At 35.4% G+C, this 14425-nt stretch overlaps 1 protein-coding gene across 2 annotated transcripts; it reads left to right on the plus strand.

The window, feature by feature from the left end:
- Positions 1–9246: 9246 nt before the first annotated feature.
- Positions 9247–13614, plus strand: LOC113071289 (uncharacterized). 2 transcript variants are annotated; one of them, XM_026244661.1, is made up of 9 exons: positions 9247–9328; positions 9475–9867; positions 10129–10230; positions 10426–10768; positions 10852–10943; positions 11064–11178; positions 11748–12020; positions 12154–12330; positions 12908–13614. In XM_026244661.1, the coding sequence occupies exons 4-9, from the start codon at positions 10756–10758 to the stop codon at positions 12988–12990; spliced, it is 753 nt and encodes a 250-aa protein (XP_026100446.1). In that variant the 5' UTR covers positions 9247–9328; positions 9475–9867; positions 10129–10230; positions 10426–10755; the 3' UTR covers positions 12991–13614. The 2 variants fall into 2 exon arrangements, with proteins under 2 accessions (XP_026100446.1, XP_026100447.1); XM_026244662.1 differs by having other exon boundaries at positions 11751–12020.
- Positions 13615–14425: the final 811 nt, after the last annotated feature.

A 14425-nucleotide genomic window follows, 5' to 3' on the forward strand; every position in this document is an offset into this window, starting at 1 on the left:
GTGGCCTATGTGTGTTCAACGTGCAAAGAAATATGGATAAGACCAAGGATGGACTTTTAGACGTAAAGTTTCAGTATAAAACACTGCCGGATTACTCTTCAGTCTGCCACAAGAAACATTACTCTTCATTCAGTCTGCCACAAGAAACAGCAACATTAAAATCATGAACTCAAATGTCATTGTTTAAAAAACAAAAAACAAAACAATGACTGTTTAACAGTGCGTAAATCAGACCTTTCTGTAACGCTAACGTTAATAAGCTTAAACGAAAATAACGAAATAATTGTGTAGCGGAGTATTTTTTGTACATAGTGCCGCAAACTGTCAATCACTCCTGTAAGCATGCATCACTGTCCTCCTCGCAGCTGCAGCAACTTGCGCTCTCTCTCTTCATCAAGCTTTAAAACAAAAAGGGGACAAAAATATCATATTGTCTTTGTGCATAGGCTATAGATTAATTAGATAAATGAATATCTAAATTTGTGCCTTGCCGTCTACGGTATTTTTTTAGAACTTAGAAAAGAGATGCTGCATCCAATGAGCAGCCGGCGGGGGCTGGCTGCAGGACGACTCAACCTCCGCAGACAGTTTTTAATGTTTATCAGACAATAAATACTCAAGATTTTGCTTTAGTATAACTTCCGGGACAATTAGGGCCAGATTCGGGAGTCGGGACAACAGTTTAGATTTCGGGACTGTCCCGAATTTTTCGGGACGTCTGGTCACCCTGCCTGAAAGAGCTGCATTACTTCATTATCTTGAGTCTGACCTCTAGTGATAGGATTCGAATTTGGTGAGGTGTCAGTCAGCGAATCATCTGATTCTGGTCTTGTTCTTGCAGTATTCAGAGTCTGAAGCCAAGAAAACATATTAAGTGTTGTTGTTAACTGTATTTGATTTTTAACCGAACCGAGTGTGGTGTACACTCATAACGAGTTTCACACACCTTCTCCGGCCACGTTGAGTTGTTGACACTTAACAGTGGGAAAAGCGACACATGCGCTATTCACTTGTATAACTTAAGGGTGAATGGGTAATGTAGTTTCTGCTCTGGGTGGGATGAATTAGGAAGCTTGCATTGTGAAGGGCGCTCTGAAAATCGGCAGTGCAGGTAAACGATTAAAACCTCTATTAAAACAGATGTCCAAATGAGCGTACCGGTACGCTAAAAGCACGTTCTGAGCGCACGGAGAGGTGGCGGTACGCTCAAGAGCTATATTTGGAAGTGACGGTACTGAGTACCAGTGTGTACTGGCCCACTTAAAGCACTGGCAATGACTATACTTTGGAATTTTTTTGCAGTCCACTTAGAATTCAACATGGATATCATTTTTGTTTTTTATTGGCATTGATTGTTTTGAAATTCAAATGGTACTTACATGCCTGTGTTTTTATTTCTGTAATAAATATGGCTTTCAAGCCAACAGTTAATTTGGAGGATATTGATGGTTTATTGCAGGTATGTTGTTTACATGAGAAAATCTGTGTTACAAGTTAAACAAAAATATCAATCTTAATAACTACCATTATTTTTTATTTAATCATTTATGAGTGCTATACAATAGTCCAGGAAAGCTAGAAGAGAAAAACTCCTTATATTCATGTGTGCAGAATTATTAGGCATGTTTTCTTTTACAGATGAAATGCGTAAAAAAAGAGTTTTAACTTAAACTGTTTTAACTCAAAGTCGAAAATTATGAAATACCCATGAGAAATATCAAACACAAATGCAATACATCAATAGATAAGTTAAGACTTGACCATTGTACAAAAATGCTGACTGGGTCATGAGGTCAGAAAAGAAGAAGAAAAAAAAACAGGTCAAGAAGAACTGACAAAAATAATTGCAAAATAATTAGGAATTAATGTGAAGATTAATTTTTAGTCAATTCTGCAAGACAGACTTTCAGGAAAGGAGGTGGAATAAAAATGAGCTCCTAAATCTTAATCCCGGATTCTGGAAGATATCTTCCTCAAACCATTGGACAAGAGGAGGTGGTGCTGGTCCTTCACGAGTCACTCTAATCTGTTCATAAAGCCTATATATAAAGTCTTTATATATAGTATTTCACAATACTTCATGGTATTCTAATTAAATCATTTTTTGGAATCTTAGATCTCTCAGAACCTAACACATTGTAATTCTGAGACTCCAGGAAAGTGGCAGTTCTGTAAAATGTTGGCGCTGGAGACTAAATGCTCCCTGATAGTTTCACACCTAATTCACTTAACACACACACACACACACATTACCCACAGTGACAGAGGGACAGAGTGACATCAGATGTATGATAGTTTTTTAATTTTCTATCATCCATATAGTGTTGTATAGTCATGAAACTATGCATATTTCCTCAGAATGACTTGTCTTCTATGTGTACATTTTTTTGAAGTGTTTAGAAGCTGCACTTAAAAAAAATAAATGACATTTACTGGTTACATTTTTACTGTTATTTCAAAAAATCACCACGACAAAACCATTCAAGCTATTCAAAATTCATCCGCACCTGTACTGTAAGATACATTCTTTAAACAGTGGTAAAAGAGGATGTGGTGCTGATCCTTCAAGAGTCTCTGAAAACGTATCTGTCCATAAAGCCTATAAAGAATTATTCTTAATATACGGTTCACAATACTTCAGCTTGTTTTTCTAATTAAGTGAGGGTCATTTTATCAGTAAAATACATAAAATTCATATTATTTTTCTTTGAAAGATTTCTATAAATGATTTAAATCATACTTGTTTCTACAATAATTATTTAAAAGTAATCCTATAGCTCCATCTGGTGGCCATTATTGGTACTAAGAATTGCCAGCTTGATTTATAAGTTATGATAGTTTCAATTTTATGCTGGCTCTTGAAAATGATAAAGCTATGAAACTTACTGTGCTTCCTTCAAATGATGACTTCTACGTATATAAAAAATTATGAATAGTTGGAATTAAACATTTTAAAGATATAGTAAAATAACTATTGTATTTTTTTATGTTACTTTAATAAATCGCTATGGCCACACCATTTAAGGTATCCTAAACCCATTCGAAATTTAACATCTTCAGTATATGGCTTCATGTTAAAACAGTTTGGTGTGAACTACTTGTGTCTTCTTGGAGGAGAATTAATTCTTTTACAGGCTGAGTTTATCATAAATCCACAATAACATTTCTGAGTTCTGTATCAATCTGTGTTGTTGTTTGTTTATTTTTATTTTATTTATTTTTCATAGGAAGATAACTGACCCTTTACTCTCCTTTTTAATAAATGAGCTATTTATAGCTGTATTTATAAACTGCTTACTACTGACTATTAATATTGGGACAAGGCTTTATGAAGCATGAACTGACTATTTACTAATGAGTGCAGTTATTATAAAGTGTTATCAATGCATTTGCTAATGTTAACAAATTAGACATTATTTTACAGTGTTATCAAATCCCTTAAATGATTTGTAAGTGTTTTGTAATGATTTTATTGACCTACAAGCATTTGTGAAAGTTCTGCTTGCATTACAGCTTAGTCTTGATCTGTGAGCTGAACAGATTTACTGTTACATCCATGAGATTATGTAAATTCAAATAAATATCATGTCACAGGATGTCAGAGGTCAGTATCAAATTAATTTGAAATTATTATTTGCAGCACAAATAAGGTTTTTTAGGATTTTTTAAAATCCCTAAAACTGTCAAAAAAGGATAAGGCCTAAGATTTCTATGTGAGTGGCTAAATTTATTTGTTTTTATAACTATAATGCATAAACTATAAAATTATACAAAATGTATAAAAAAGTACAACAGTTATTTTTTTCCAATGTTTTTTATTTATTTATTTATTTATTATTTTTTTTTTTTGGATTTACATTTAAAAAAATTAGCCTACTGCACTCATTCTAAACAGCTTGAATAAAACCTGTTAATATTTATTATAGACCACTGTAACTGTGTATAATCTAACAGACAAGTTTATTATGAAAATAAAAGTGTACACCAGATAAATTGGACGATAAAGAAATTGCTAACAATAGTATAATAGAGCATGTTTTAGGTTTTTAGGCGTTTAGATGCAGAAATGGACAAATCAAATGTAAAATAAAATGTAATTGATTTAATTAAATATAGATTAAGTCTTGTTAGAGCAAAATAATAAATAAATACGTACACACATTAAAAAAGCAGCCAAGATGAATGAGTTTAATTTTTTATATAGATTAAAATTGAAGACAGAAGCAGCTGGTATATGCGGTCACTTAATATTCAAATCCAGTAGATCCACTTCAGATTTATTTCTCAACAGTTTATGTCCACGTGGCTGTTTTCGTTTATATTCGCCAAGCTATTATGTATTTTGAAATAATCTTGTCCTTGATGTGTTCGTTCGTACGACGAAAGGCAGAATCCTGCAGCTCGAGAGATATATGTTATTCTGCCAGTCGCGCTTTCAAACAGTCTTGCGCACATAAACGGGTCACAAACACCTGTATTTAGCTCGTGTTGTATTATAATGGGTGTATTGTGTGCATTTATGGCAATAATTTATTTTAAAAAGCTCTTAAACAAGAATACATTCGTTTGTTTTGAACTTGAGACACTGTGCGCGCTGATCGGAGGCATTGATTTCAGATAGGCAGCCGCGAATATTTCATTTTCACACAAACAGTTCAAAAACATCTTAATTTAGCTCTTGGTATGCTCTAATTGGTGAATTGTGTGATATCGCTGCAATACTTTATTTTTAATAGCTATAAAACAAGAATAAACTCGTTTTTTTCTGAGCTCGTCATTCCACACCTCCTGCTCAGAGCGGTGATTCATCTCTCGTGTTTCTCACGTATCACTGACCACACATCAATTATTAATGAGCCCTGACCTGATAATAATCATATATGTTGGTTTAGCTTGTCAGTGTGAATTAAATCCAAGTATTTATTTGTATTTTAACAGATTTAAAAGTGAAACCAAAAGACAGTCTCCTCCCTTTTTTATTCCGGTAACTGCACCTGTAGGGGCGCTATTTCTCTCAGACAATGGAAGTCTAAGCACACTCACTCAAACAGATGGACAGAGTGATATGAGATGTCTGACAGTTTTTTAATTTTCTGTTATCCATACAGTGTTATAAAGTCATGAAACTATGCATATTTACTCAGAATAACTTTTTTCTGTATGAAAAAAGGTTTTGAAGTGTTCGGAATTTAAAAATTAGTCATTAGTCAGGAAAATTAATAATTCCATCTTTATTGTCATTTAAAAAAATCACCACGACAAAACCATCCAAGCTATCCAAAACCCATTCACAATTTAAGTTCCTCAATGTTTTTTCAACATGTAGACCAAGTTTGGTGTGTATAGTGTTACTCTCCTCTGAGCAGTATGCATTAATTAATTCACAGCTAAATTTAAAAAACAATCCACATTCAAATCAAAATAGCCGACTTCCTGTTGGTCGTAGCTGATGACTGTGAATTAGAAAGTTGTCCGTCTTGATAAGAACAATTTTTGTACTGAGTTTGGTGTCTGTAGCTAAAACTAACCCCCTCACTTTTGACAAAAGGTGGCGCTATAGAGTGCCTCTTCCACGCCCTCTTATGAACTTTTGCCAGTGTCTAGCTGTCACTAATACTGATATGTGTTCTGAGTTTGATGAAATTCTAAGCATGTTATATGCCTCAAAATCACCTGAGAAGTATTCCAGTTTGACATGTTGCCACGGCAACAATATTTTTAGATATCAATATCCCCCCAGCAGATTTATATCGGCTGTGTTTTAACATTATTCTGATGAAGTTTGAAGCAACTCGAGTAAAAATAAGATGCTGAATTCAAAGCATTTTGAAAATGACACACTTCCTGCTGCCAGTTGGTGGCGCTATAACTTTGACTCCTAATAGTCACATATATGCGATCGACATCATACAATGAATAATCTGATGAAGTTTGATTAAAATTAGGAAATGTATGTGGATGGTATTAGACACTTCCTGTTTCTCAATTCTCGCCATAAATTCAACGCCTCGCTACGAGCAAACCATTCGAGATATCAAAAATCCCCTGGCAATTTTTCATCCCCAATGTCTTGAGATCATGTTGACAGAGTTTGGTGGCAATCGAGTAAAAAACCTATGACAAGTATTTCAAATTCCAGAGCATGCGCTTTTTACATAACTCTAAATAGCTGACTTCCTGTTGGGCGGAGCCTATGACATGCAATACGCAAGTTCTTCGGCACGATGAGATCTATATGTGTACTGAGTTTCATATTAATACGTGCAAGTATGTGTGAGCTATACATCAATATTTATGACTGTGTTCCAGGGGGCGCCGTAGAGCCCCTGTGCCACGCCCGGGTCCCAACCTCTGCAGGCTCCTAAAGGCCACAGATCAGGTGTGTGCAAATTTTCAAGAGTTTTTGAGTATGTTAAGGACTCCAAAAGCCCCCACAACTTTGACGACAAATATGAATAATAAATCCTAAATAGCCAACTTCCTGTTGGGCGGAGCCTATGATATGCAATACGAAAGTTGTTTGTATTGATGAGTTCTATATGTGTACCGAGTTTCGTATGTCTACGTACAAGTATGTATGATATATGGCCCTCCATATTCCAGGGGGCGCTGTAGAGCCCCTATGCCACGCCCGTGTATCAGTCTCTGCCCGGCCCTAATGGCCGCAGGTTCCAATGTGTGTGCCAATTTTCAAGACTTTTTAAGCATGTTAAGGGCCCCAAAAGCCCCCGTAACGTTAGAAAAAAAATAAAATAATAATAATAATAATAAAAAATAATCCTAAGGAAAACAATAGGGCTCTCGCCCTCCAGACTTGAGCCCTAAATATAGCTGGAAGCAGCGATGGCCAACACGTTCTCACTCCCAACTCGTCACATATTGAAGCTTGGTAAGGATCCCTTTGGCATCAATATTTAACTTACTGGGCACCCCTTAGGCGTCATGTTTCAACGTGCAGGGAATCCCATAGACTTCTGACCGGAGCCCGTGACGTTGACATTTGACGTGCAGGTAACCAGACCGTTGTCTGCAGCGCGTACGGGTCAAGACTACGATAATTAGGCATAAAAAAGAAAAGGCTATAATAATTTAGTTATGGCAGGGCAAGTCAATTGGCGCCCCGCGTCATATTTAACAGTTTTTTTTATTTTATTGTAAAAATGACGTTGGTGTCTGATATTAAAGAGCCGCATGTGAAACAGCATGCAACGGTGACTTTAACAACGCTCCACCGAGTTTTGCTAGGTAATAGGGCTGCACAATTAATTGATTTTCTAATCGCAATTACAATTACAGATGCCGCAATTATGTAATGTTCAAAGTGAATTAATCGTTTATAGTCCACTTATGTTATTCTGCATGCTGAAGAAGTTTTTTCTTTCTTTCTACAGGTTATCTTAAGGGTTTTTTCATTGTTTTAATTTTAGTATAACATTATAGTAGCCTACCATTTTTTTAAGTATAAACCAATCGAATGTATAATTGAGATTTATAGATGCTATAGAAAAGCAATAAAGGTTTTTCAGTTAGAGTGTTTTTTATCTTGTTTATGTAAAAATATGGCATGCAGGTTCTTCAGACAATGGTATAATCATTCAGCGTAAATTACTGTGATAATCGTAATTAACAATCGCAATTACAATTTTATGAGAATAATCAACAATTATGATCTTTGTCATAATCTTGCAGCCCTGCTAGGTAATACTGGTATTTGTTTGTTTGTTTTTGTTTTGTTTTTTTTATCGGAGGCTTGTTGATGATAAAAACGTATTTAATGTGCTGTGATTGTTTGTTTAATGATTAATCACTGCAGTGCGATGCAATCAACCTGTTCATTCATTCATTAAATTTATTTATTTATGCATTTATTTATTTATTTATTTATTTATTGATTTATTTATGCATTTAATTGTTTGTTTGGTTGTTTGTTTGATTGTTTATCTATTTATTTATTTGTATGTATTAATAAATCAATCAGTGGCGCTGACGTCATCGTAAGGCGCGATCCCAAGGTCCAGTGCGATTTTCCACTTGGTAAGTAGAGCAGTTAATTAATACAGATGGGAACAATCCATATATTTATGGAACAAAAACCGTTTAATTGGGTCAAGACGTTGTGTTTAGAACCTTTAGAGTTGCAAGGTATCAGTTTATGCAGTAAATGACAGCAGTCATTACAAAATATAACTTGCTGCACCACGTGTGCAATAGCCTAACGTTAGCTGAGTTAGCTAATTAAATTCAAGCTTGTGTATTTTTTCACATTCAATCATGCAAGGCAAGGTAATATAGGAGATTGTATGGTTTTTCGTTATTATATGTGATCGGTTACCCATATTAAGTTAGCTCGATCACAACACTTTAGCCATTTATAAATGTTCAGATCAAGTTGCCAGATTGGTGTGTTTTCCAGTAATTGTTCAAAATCCACAATCCAAAATTATAAACACACACATCTACTACAGTATTGTGGCTCATCAAATGGCATGTAATAAAGGAAATTAAGTGCTCTCTAAAGAAGGCTACATTGTAAGGCTACGTGTCTGTCATTTGCCTTAAAGAAATAAAAGGGAACAACAGAAATATCAAAATGCCACCTGTCTAAAGCTATTTTATTCCACCTAGTACAAACTAATATCTAATTGAAAACTGACCAATCTGCCAACACCGATGGAAAAAAATACTGGTAAAAATGCAACGAGTTCATTTGTTCTCTCTCTCTATCTCTTTCTTTTTTTATCACGTAGCAATAAAAAATATACTAAAAACCTTGATTATTCTGGTTAGTCACATTGTACTGCTATTATTTTGAACAATACTGTATGTCAATCAAATCAGAAGCACTCATTTTATTTTTGACATGAAAATAAATTTGATTACGTACAGTATTTGTGTAAAGCAGTATAAACTAAATGATTGGTCTTGGTAAGGCTGTGTTGAAGCTGTGTTTATTCTGAGTGTGTTGTCAGTGGCCAACCAGCTTGCTTCTACAGCAAGCATTCTTATTTGCTTTCATCTTCTACATGATATATAGATAACTAAGTAACTGTACTGTCCACATTTGTGTTTGAGAAAAAAAAAATCTGCTAGTCCTTCTCTGTAGCTAAACATTAAACAATGAGCTTTGGTCATTTCAGGCTGCTAATAAGGGAGGTAAAATTGTGCCACACGCCTTGGGACAAGTTGAAAATGTTGTAAATGTTGTTTTTCTTTTTTTTCTTTTCTTTTCTTTTTTTATCTGGTGCAGCTGATCCCATTCGGAAATCTGATCCTCCCATCAATGCATCTGCCACTAACTGTGAGGTGACCTTTGCTCCAGAGGCTGTTGGTGTGTACTTCATTGTGTAAATAACAAATAACATTTTTACAATTTTCCGGAATACTGGCCTTTTCACAGTCAAATGCACTTGATGCAGAACACTTTCATGTATATATTAAAGTATTGCTTTTAAATATTCCATACTATTTTAACAGAGTCTTTTCTGCAAGATCTCCAGCACTCACTGAGCAATACCTCAGATGATGAGGCATCATCTCTTGAGACCTCAAGAGGTCCTCTCCTAGCTTCCTCAAACTGGAGCACAAGACATAGTCTCTTTTCAGAGAGATGGAGGACAGAGAGACCACGTCTGGTGAACACCGCTGCGGCACATGAAAATGTAGCAACACGCATCTGCCAACAGTGTGGGAGCAATCCAGCTGCTGTCTGCTGCAGTGACTGTCGACCACAGCCCTTTTTCTGTGCTCAGTGTGATGTCAGTATGCACACCAGACATGTTCTCCATAACAGAGATGCCATGACGGCTGGATTCTACCAGCCATTGCCTCCAACAACTTTTGTTGTAGATAAGGCTCTTTCCCATTGTGGTAAGTGCTGGTTTGTGAGTGTACAACATACACATAATTCTGAGAGTTGTTAGGCCTCATATGTTTTACTATTTAAATAATCCCCTTTTTTGTCTCTTGTTGTTTGATATTGAATTTAAGCTTTTTGAGCATCTCTTCTATATTTTTCAGCAATGTACTCCAATACCATTGAACCGTTACAATGTTATATCAGTCTATACAAATTGTCTTAATACTCAATCAATAAAAACGATCTTAATTCAAATGTTTGATCTTTTTCAGTACGGCTTGTACCTGTGGAGATCCCTTACAAAATCTGTGATTGTTCACGAGAGTCACTAAGGGTCAGTCCAGGGAAGACTGTTGCTGTAATCACAATGAATGGTAAGGGTGTGAAGATAAAAATCTGTACATGCTCTACTCCCATAAGTTTGGCACAGGTCTGGATGTAAGATCTGCATGACCTCTAAGTAATGTTTAAAAAGTATACAAAGTAATGTAAAATTGTGTAAGGAATCAAAACCCTGATTAATCACATTATATTTACATTTAAGTGGATGTGTTTTTTCATTTTTCCAGGACGATATGATCTAAGCATGCCTGAGTTGAGTTGTGAGGCATGCCAAGCCACGTGGGCTGCTGGAGTGGGTGATCTAAATCTGAGTGACTACTGGCCTGCAACCCTTCACTTTGCCACTATTTATGCCACAGATGTCTTCTTCTCATTTGAAGAAATGAACATGTCAACACTTTCTCAGCATTATTATTATTATTATTATTATTATTATTATTATTCCTAATCAGGTGATTTGGAGTGGGGCATATCAGGATGGGGCTGGTTTAACCCTAGGTGAGGAGGTGGAACAGTGCAATGCTTTCCTGTCTAGGATTGCAGTGACTACAAAACACATGTCCAAAGCAGGTACAATGACCACATACTATACCAGTTACATTATTATATAATAAGTAGGGGGAATATGGTAACATGATATTCTCTGTTTGCAGGGCGCACAGACATGCTGACTCTCATGGCCATGCACTGGAATCAGCAAAAGATCTACACTTTGGCCATCACACTGACCCGCCGATATCAGAAGGTAATAACATCAGTAGAATTGGTTTTAGATGTTCAATAATGTATGTTATTACTGTTTGAAGTTGTGCATTAAACATTTAGTTATTGTTCTTGTACCATCTGTGATTGCTTGTAATTGCAGACCACAAAAGCTCTGCAAAACCAGTTGCTAAACCTAGAGTCTTTAAAAGTTGAACTGGCAGTGACAGAGAGCCAGTTGGAAGACTGGCTCAACGAAGTAAAGGAGTGGGCAGATAGTGAGTAAATGACTTATGTATATACATATGTATGTGTGTGTATGAATGGTATAATGTTATACTAAAACAAAAATTAGAGCAATGGAAAAACCCTTTAAATAACCTCTAGAGAAAAAAAATGCATCTTTAGCACACAGAATAACATAAGAGGCTTTTGAGTGATCAATTACCACTTTGAACGATTGCATAAGATTGCCACTTTTTAACGATTGTAGCATCTCTAATTGCAATTAGAAAAGTGATTAATTGTTTAGCCCCTATATTTTATATGACAAGCTACGCAATTCAAGCTCATAATCACAGATGCATCGCATGCAATAGTGAATGTGATATTGCATAGCTTGTGAACTACTGCTCTGCGTATTAAATGCTGCTCCATCTGAAAATAGGTGATAGAGATTTATTTCCAATCACAGAACTGGCTTTACTGATGAGATGCGCATGAGTATCGCATGCAATATATCGTGCAGCCCTTATAACATATATGTGTATATATAATATTGGTAACACATTTAGTCATGAATAATTGTTATTGTAATTTTGTGTAAAAATCACACATTTCTTCTCAGCAGCAGCAACAACAACCACAAATGATGCTGATGCCTTGGCCAGCAGAATTGAGGTACTTGTGGCGAGTATCAAGAGACGTTCTCAGCGTCTCTATAAAGATACAGATGGCAACAAAGGTCGTGCCAGGATCCGCCGCAAAATCAGGGAGGAGAAGGGGACCCTGACATCAATTGTTGAGAAATACAACAGAATGGTTCCAAACACAGAAACTCTGTGCTTGGAAACCATTTTGTCTGGTGAGACAGCTTGGCCATGGCAGCTACCACACAGTGGTATGTTCACTAGTCTTCTGACAATTATACATATTTCAACCACGATGCCTCAAATGTGAGGGGTCTGCAACCCCATCTGATTTTAAATATTAAAGAAGGTTGATGTATGACAATTTTTTTTCGTGCATTCCAGACTCTGTTAATTTTAGGACAAAGAGAAAGGCATTCGACATCATGATGTCATTAAGGAGACTTCAGGAGGAGCAGAAGATTCTTGTTGCAGAGATGAACAACCATTGGAGATATCTTTCAACTCGTGCTGATGCCCTCAGAGAACTGTCCTGCTGCTTTGCCAAGGAGACAATAAAAAGTATGTATTTGTAATATATGGCATATTTGTCATATACGGCAAACATAAGCATAGGGTTGCCCCTGACCAAAGATTTTTCTTTAAAATGGACTCACAAAAAACTCAGAAACATTTCCTTGTAGCATAAGTGGCTGTAGCTGTATGAGCTATCGTTACACTTTGCCTAAATCTCTATCCAATTGGTAGCTGAACGTTGTCAATCTTGCTTTTTTGGAGTTGTACTTGAAACTCTTTCAATGGTCCAAATTTAAATTTATTGCCCCACATATGTAAATACTGTGTAATAACTACAGGGTCCAGCCTTGTTATTCATAATATCTGCCTGTGAGTTTTAACATGTCCTGTGGAATATGTGTGTTTGTTGTTTTTTTTGTTTGTTTTTTTTTTTTTTTTTGTTTTTTGCAACGTATAACCACTCCAAATTAGACCAACTATGACTTTTCTAACAGACTAACATTTTAGGTTACTTTTAGGTGGCAGCCCAAATAAGCATACACAACAATGATGAGTGTTTAATGAAAGTTTATAAGGGAGGCTTAATGGTTTTTTGTTGTTGTTGTTTTTCCATTCTTTTAAGATTCGCAATGTGGCCTAACTGAAGAGGGTTTGAAAGGTCTGCAGTGCATCATCCACAGAAAGCAGCGTAAATCAGAGATATGAGGGTGCAAGCAAGAGACTGTTACCTGCAAGTTTTGACTGGAGCAGAGAACACCAACTTCTTTAACCAACTGTCAGCTGATGACTACAACAGTGACTTCGACATTTCTGATGACGAACTGTAATCCAGAAGACAATGTTTTTTTTTTTTGTTTTTTTTTGATGGTGACCTTGACCTTAACCCTGAATCTAAAGCATGTAATAAAATCTGCTGTTGATCACCTTATAAATATACCCAAAGTGTACTGTCTGTTTTTTTCCACGTTACATAGAAATGATTTTATGCATGCCTCTACAACCAGTCAGTGGTGAAAATGAAGTGCATTATTGTAAGGCTAAGTAAAGTACTGTAGTAAATTATAGATTTGAGGTACTTTCTCATCATGCCACTGTGTAGTTGGGCTAGGCTATAGTTCACAGAAACTTTATTTTGTTATAAATAAAACTACTCTTTTTGTGCTTACAATGTAAGTACAGCCCAACTTAGAAACCAAACATTCAGTTGAGTAATGGAGAAAATAATTAGCAGACCAACCTTTATTAAAAATATAATTTGATAATGTTGTCTACAACGGGTTTTTAATCTTTTAGGTGTTGCGGAGCTCCAAATATGATCATCATTGTTTGAAGGACCCCCATTCTTGTAAATGTAAAATATATTTATATGGTTTCTTCTATAAATACCCAATTTACCATGAAGAACGCATATTATAAGCAAAGCAAAAAAATTAATTGGAAAATTAGTTTCTATTAAACTACATTATTATTCTTTGTTTAAAGTATTACATGTATTTAAAGAACTGTATGTATCTTTTTAATCAAAATTCTGAAATTGTAAAATATTTTTTATTTCTTTGTTTTCATTTTTTTTTAATTGATTTAATATATGAATAATTTATTTTTAAATTCTTAATCATATTTTTGTGGTAATTATTTTATAATTATTACAATTATAAAGAATATAATAATAACAATAATACTAATTATAATACCATTTTCACATATAATTTTTTAAAAATTATTATTCTCCAAACCTTTCCAATGACCCCTTAATACTTGTTACTTCCAAACAATTGAAACCTGGTTAGAGACATGGAATAAGCTCATTATAATAGGGACACAGAAAAGCATGACTGGACCGAACACTTGACTTGTGTTAGTCAAGTGTTCGGTTTTTTGTGTGTGTATGTGTTCTGTTTTTGCTCTCTCCCTTCCTCTCTTTCAAATGCTGATGACTAACAGATCGAGTTCAGTTAGCTGATGATTCTGCTGACGATGGCACTGTCCTGATTGGTTCATTAGAGAAAATGTTTGGAGTTAAAAGGCAGAGCTGAGACGTCTGTGCTGTGGAGGCTTGGAGTAGGAGGTCTTTTTGTAGTTGGTCCTTAGCATAGGTGGGTTGTGTTTAGGAGTTAGTATGTTTTTGTTTATGTTGGCC

Source organism: Carassius auratus, unplaced genomic scaffold, assembly GCF_003368295.1.
Source record: "Carassius auratus strain Wakin unplaced genomic scaffold, ASM336829v1 scaf_tig00006772, whole genome shotgun sequence".
NCBI classification, from domain to species: domain Eukaryota; kingdom Metazoa; phylum Chordata; class Actinopteri; order Cypriniformes; family Cyprinidae; genus Carassius; species Carassius auratus.